The following is a 6087-nucleotide window of genomic DNA, read 5'->3' on the forward strand; positions in this document are numbered from 1 at the left end:
TGCTATTCATGCACTGTTTTCTGCCCATTAGAAGCCACTTTTCCTCACTGTGCTTCTGTGTTCTGCATTTTTATATTGGCCTGATTCTTTTATGGCCTGACCCTACTTTTTCTATTCCCGGGGCAACGGCGATCATTATCTCTGTAATCTACTGAGCTACTCATATTGCCTACCACTGTCATAAAATTAGTGACTTTGGGAGATTGTTTTTCTTCTGTGGACAAATTAACTCAGGACAATATATCCTTGTTATGATTTTTTTGCTGCAGCTTCCTGCTATTCTCGGATGGAGTTATTAAGATTGGGGCACAATATGGCTGGTCATAATGCCCACTTTTCTCTTATTAACTGTTTAAAAACAATCCTAGCTTAATGCTACCAAAATCATTCTTTAAGTGTAACATGAAGATAAGCTCGTAATACAGCTGTGTTTCTCTCCTATTTTAGACTTTTAAATTTAATTGTGGAGGAAACCGTACGTCTGAATGAGATTGTTTGTACTTTTTATGTAGAAGTTTCTTTCCCCAACTCAAATATTAGCAATTTGACTGATGCCTTCCTCGCGCTGTAATAACAATGCTCTTCCATGTTTTGTGTCACCTTATTGCAGGTGTAGTAGTTTTACATTATTACTAAGTTTGAGAGTGTCTTGCTGTTTCCTCAGGCCTTGGAAAGTGACTACGTGAGTTCACACCTTCATCTGTGGATTGATCTGATTTTTGGGCACAAGCAGCAGGGACCGGCCGCAGTGGAGAGCGTAAACCTATTTCACCCATATTTCTACGATCAGCGAGGGCGGGCGGACTCCAAAGACCCACTCATCAAAAGTTTGAAATTAGGATACGTGAGCAACTTTGGCCAAGTACCAAAACAGGTAAAGATTTATTTTATACTACAACAATAAATGGCTACATACAACTAGGCCTGTCACAATAACACATTTGAAGTTCGATATATTGAGACAGGAAAGTATCGCGATAAACGATATTATTGACTCAAATACTGATACTGGATACTGTCAACGCTCAGGCATAAAAATGACAGTAAACCTTTGTTCTATAAGTGCATCATAATATCCTAAAATACCACACAAGCGAAATGTTATGAAACTCAGCATCAGTTAAACATCAAAGTTTTACAAAGAATATGTATCGTTTATCTGTTTTTTTTTTTATTGAATGTTAAATCGATATAGTATTTTCGTGACAGCCCTACGTACAACAACTAAAATGGACAGAATTACATCACAAAAAGAATCATTTATTAAAGTATTGAGAATAAATAACTAGAATTCCGTACAACACATCTGTAATCACATCCAACCCAGCTATTCTGCTCTTTGACCCTTTCCAAACTGCTTTACAAAAGGACTTATGATGAAAACCGAACAAGCATTATTATGAAACTGATTAATGTTTTATTTTTTTAACCTGTAGCTGTTTACAAGACCACATCCTCCACGTATCAGCTCCAAGAAAGAAGCAGCCGCACTTTCAACGCCGACTCCCTTTTTCTTCAAAGTGGACACACTCAAGACCACTGCACAGCCTTTCAGAGGTAGTGCACCTTCTATTCACTTAATTGCTTTTTAAATAAGCCTTTACAACGGTTCTAAAATGCTTAAACAGCACCACTTGCATCTGTTGAGCAAACTGAATTGCATTCAATTACATCCCTTTTCATGTGGTACAATTTGTATAGCGCCTTATTTATTTTATTTCACACCATTTGATGCCAATTATTATATATAAAGATGTGCCAAAGTCCCATGGGAATTGTTGAACGCTAGCAAGTACATCCATAGATTAATTTACACAGGAAGGAGCGATCCGTTTGAGCCGCAATATGGAGATGACTCTTCGGCTGAGCCCTACTTAATAATCTGAATATCCCTAAAGGCCCACTGAGGCAGAGGAGATGAATCTGCGAATGCTCAGGGAGAGATTCCTGCATATTACGTTTCATATTAAATCTCACAGTGTCTGATCTGATCAATAAGCAGATAGAGATGAATAGGAGCGAGGAAAGCCCAGACTAATGTAACTTGTTTCTTGGGATTTTAAACACAGATCTGATGATGGGATGTAATGATTTCTGCCGGTAGCCGCATGAATAGGTCAATTACTGGTACAATTACGGGCCCAAAACACATACAACGTGTCCAGTCCAGAAAGCAGGTGTTCCCATTGGACTGAGACTCGCTTGGTGTAATCGGGGTATAGTTTTTAATTGCCCGGTTTTCAGTGGTCAATTTAATGAAACCTCCCGTATAAGTTTACTAAAGTACCAAAACTCTTTACTGTGATGCTTTTGAAGAGCGATTACCTGTTATTTGTGCAGGCAATTTTGCAAACAAAAGACAGAATAAGGTCACGCTTTAAAAATGTTATACCGTAACTTCTTACAGTCTATATTTCAACAAACAAATGATGTACTTTTGTTTTTTTTTATATTAAAATTCAGAGCTCTCAAGAGGAATAGTTGGGCAGATACTGTGCGTGGACAAAGAGGTCCTGATTTTGGAAAGAAACAGACTTTTTCTGTCACCAACACTGAGCTGCTGCTTCAGCTGGGGCTTCCCTGACAACAGCTGTACCTTTGGGAACTACACCACAGGAAAGGTACTGCAAAACTGAAAATGCATTCATTTAATGTTTCTTCTTTATGTTAGCTGTGTTATTTCATGTATTTGGATAGACTTTTGCTGTGAATGAAGAGCTGTGTGCCTGGGGCGAGACACTGTGCGCTGTTTGTCCCAATCCAAACACAGTCATTACAGCAGGAACCAGCACCATGGTCTGTGTGTGGGATGTTGCTGTCACTAAAGACAGGCTTAGCCACATGAAACTGAGACAGGTAAATAAATAGGTCAATGTTTGTGTTGTTTTATGATGCTAAAGTCTCAATATCGTCTTTGTTTTGGCAGCCGTTATATGGACACATAGATGCAGTGACGTGCCTGGTTGTGTCTGAGGTCCATAACATATTAGTGAGTGGCTCCCGTGACTTCACCTGCATCCTGTGGGATCTGGAGGAGCTGAACTATATCACTCAACTCTCTGGACACACAAGCAGTGTATCTGCTGTAGCCATTAATGACCTCACTGTAAGTTGTGCAATTTTACCTCCTGCGTATCTCCCCATTGTGTTTGTTGTTTTTTTAATCTGGGCTATACTCACAGCACAAGGGACTGTTCTCATAGTCATTAGCATGTCTGCCCTGTATTTGAACCAGTTGTGTGTCGTTGCTCTGGGACAGGGGGACATTGCGTCGTGCGCAGGCTCGCAGTTGTACCTGTGGACGATGAGGGGTCAGCTCTTGGCTCGAACAGACACTTCCTGTGGGCCTCAGGCCGACATCATGTGTGTCAGCTTCTCACAGCGTTTTGAGTGGGATGCTAGGAACGTCATTGTGACCGGCTGCACAGACGGCAGTGTTAGGGTGAGTAGAAGAGTTTGATGTATTATTATGGGTGATCCCTTTAAGGAATGGGCCACCGTTTTTGCATACTAAGATATGTTCTTACCTGAGCTCAGATGAGTGGATGCATAACTGTCTTAACGCGTGTGCTCAGTCACGCAAAAACACTGAATATGTTGTTAGCATTTAGCCTCTCCTCCTCTCCTCATGGAGGTGAAGTTAAAAGTGACCAAGCTCTTAATTTTGTGTAACTATACTTTGATTGTTTAGACACTCACTTAACAGTATTTAAAGGATGAGGAGAGGCTAAATGCTAATAACATGTTTGGTGTTTTTGTGTGACTGAGCGCTCATGTAAAGTCCAGACAGTTACGCATTAGCTCAGGTAAGAACATAATATCTCAGTATGCAAAAATGGTGGGCTGTTTCTTTAATGTAACAGTATTTTTAGCACCTCACCTGCTACTACATACTATTTACAGTACAGCACAATGTCATCAGTGTCTGTGCATTTAACGTTGGTATTATATTGATGTGTGTTTGATTTTTGCCACTTTCTATGTTTCTCACTTAGATTTGGAGGACTGAGGTCACACAAACACAATTACTTGTCGCCCCAGAGGAGGTGTCCCAAGGACGGGCTGGAGACACCAGTGCAGCTCTCGGTAAGAAATGTTAACGTAAAATATATGCAACCGCAGTTATTCTAAATTTATAAAATCACAGATGACTTTTACAGGAACTTTTCTTCAAAGAGAATGTAAGACTCCCAGAGCTGAGTAATTTCATGAAATCTTAAGTGGGAACAGATTATTTTTAACTGCTCATCTCAGAGCTAGACAGCGTGTTTCCAGATGACGGTTTATAATGCTTAGCCCATCCCTCACAGTGTTAGGGCTAGCAGGAATTATGTTATTATAAAGTTATTAAACATAGAGGCAGTAAACACTGATGAGTAATTCTGCTGACGTGTGTGTGCGTGTATAATTTAGAAAGCAATAATACCCAGATCCAATTTGGCATACGTTGGTTACAGCCTCCCGTCACCTCATAGGAGTATTATGCTTGGGAAATTGCATTGAGGTGTTGAAGTTTTTATGTAACACGAAAGCATTTACATTCAGACCATTTGTTTTTGTCGTAGCTCGCCTGCATTGATACACATCTTTTGTACACTCTGGCTGAAAGAAATAGTGATGTTAAAATATGTGTTTTATTATAACCACAGTTGGGAGCTCACGTTCAAATAAAAAGTGGGAAAGACGTCTGGTGTTGTGTCATGAACTGAACAGAGGACATCCCGTGTCACAAAGACGCTTCAAGAAAAACCCGGCTGTCACGGCGCTGGCCATGTCCCGGTATGTGCAAAATGACAGAATTAATATATTTAATTTGTAAGTATTTACTGAGACTGTTGTGCAGGAGCCATGCCACTCTGTTGGTGGGTGACGCCTGGGGGCGAGTTTTTACCTGGACCTGCGAATGAGCCACAAGAAAGTTTACAAACCAAACCCTGGTGTCTTCACATGACAATTACTTTTTTACATTGAACTGTTACATAAACTAAGTATCAAGACAGACTGTACACACAGTGCTCATTCAGGATAAATCATGTTTTCTGAGCTCTGTAGCTTTTTAAGTTTTATGTTTACTTTTTAAATAAAATGTATTTATAAACTATGTGTAAAACTGAATAAAATGTGATTTATTTTAGAAGCGTTTTATCATTTACATTAAAAATATTGAATAAAAAACAAGCCCATTATAATACTCAGGCACATGCATCTGTGATTTCAGAGCTACATTCAGCTTTTTAGTCCTGTTCTTGGGGCTTTTTGGCTGTTTTGTGTATCTGTACTTTCACTCAATTTTCTTGAGTAAAAGTACAGATACAAGAGCAACAAATTTACTTGAGTAAAAGCAAAAGTATTAGATTAATATTCTACTTAAGTAAAAGTAAAACAGTGTCCACTTGCAAAGGTGCTTTAGAGGCAAAAAAATATTTTATATAATTTTTTAAAGTATTGTTTTCAAACCAGGGCAAAACCAGGACTAAACCAGGTCTAAAATGGGTCTAAACCAGGACTAACTTAGAGCTAAATCGGGGCTATATCGCTGCTAAATCGGGGATAAACCGGGTCTGGAACAAAAAGAGGTCACTATGAAATTAAATCACTGTTCAAAATTCAGTACTTTTACTTTACTTTACAACTCCAAATCAAAAATGTAGTGGAGTAGAAAGTACAGATACCTGCTCTGAAATGTAATGAAGTAAAAGTAACAAGGGGTCATCATAAAAGGTACTCAAGTAAAGTAAAAGTACTTAAAATGTGTACTTTTTACTGAAGTACTGGTGCTCACATTGTCTGTGAACTTACAAATCCAAACTGGTTGCTGATCTTTAAGAATGTCTTTTTTTGTGGAAGAATAAAGTTCCAAAAGATTGCAGATTCATGCACTGGCTATACTATTATACTATCTGCCTACTTATTTATGATGATGCAAAACTTGCAGTCGCCTAAAATCTAAAAGTTATACCAGTATTTCTTGAAGCATGAAACCCGTGATGCCTTTGTGTTGCTGGAAAAGTCCATTTGAGTAAAAAGTCAGACATTCCCTTTAGTCAGCAGTTCGAGCATTGTAATGTATTTCTTTGGTGCATTTTT

General features: G+C 38.9%; 1 protein-coding gene across 1 annotated transcript in view; it reads left to right on the top strand.

Annotated features, from left to right (window-relative positions):
* The window catches only part of wdfy4 (WDFY family member 4), a 28499-nt gene extending 23437 nt beyond the window's left edge, over window positions 1-5062 (top strand). The window contains exons 52-60 of the mRNA XM_079559446.1: window positions 665-874; window positions 1437-1557; window positions 2464-2621; window positions 2698-2856; window positions 2927-3106; window positions 3260-3442; window positions 3996-4086; window positions 4650-4779; window positions 4844-5062. Coding sequence (XP_079415572.1) covers window positions 665-874; window positions 1437-1557; window positions 2464-2621; window positions 2698-2856; window positions 2927-3106; window positions 3260-3442; window positions 3996-4086; window positions 4650-4779; window positions 4844-4907 — 1296 coding nt within the window. The 3' untranslated portion in view covers window positions 4908-5062. The remainder of the gene's footprint in view (window positions 1-664; window positions 875-1436; window positions 1558-2463; window positions 2622-2697; window positions 2857-2926; window positions 3107-3259; window positions 3443-3995; window positions 4087-4649; window positions 4780-4843) is intronic.
* Window positions 5063-6087: the final 1025 nt, after the last annotated feature.

Source organism: Gobius niger (genome assembly GCF_951799975.1).
Source record: "Gobius niger genome assembly, chromosome: 7".
In the NCBI taxonomy this organism is placed as follows: domain Eukaryota; kingdom Metazoa; phylum Chordata; class Actinopteri; order Gobiiformes; family Gobiidae; genus Gobius; species Gobius niger.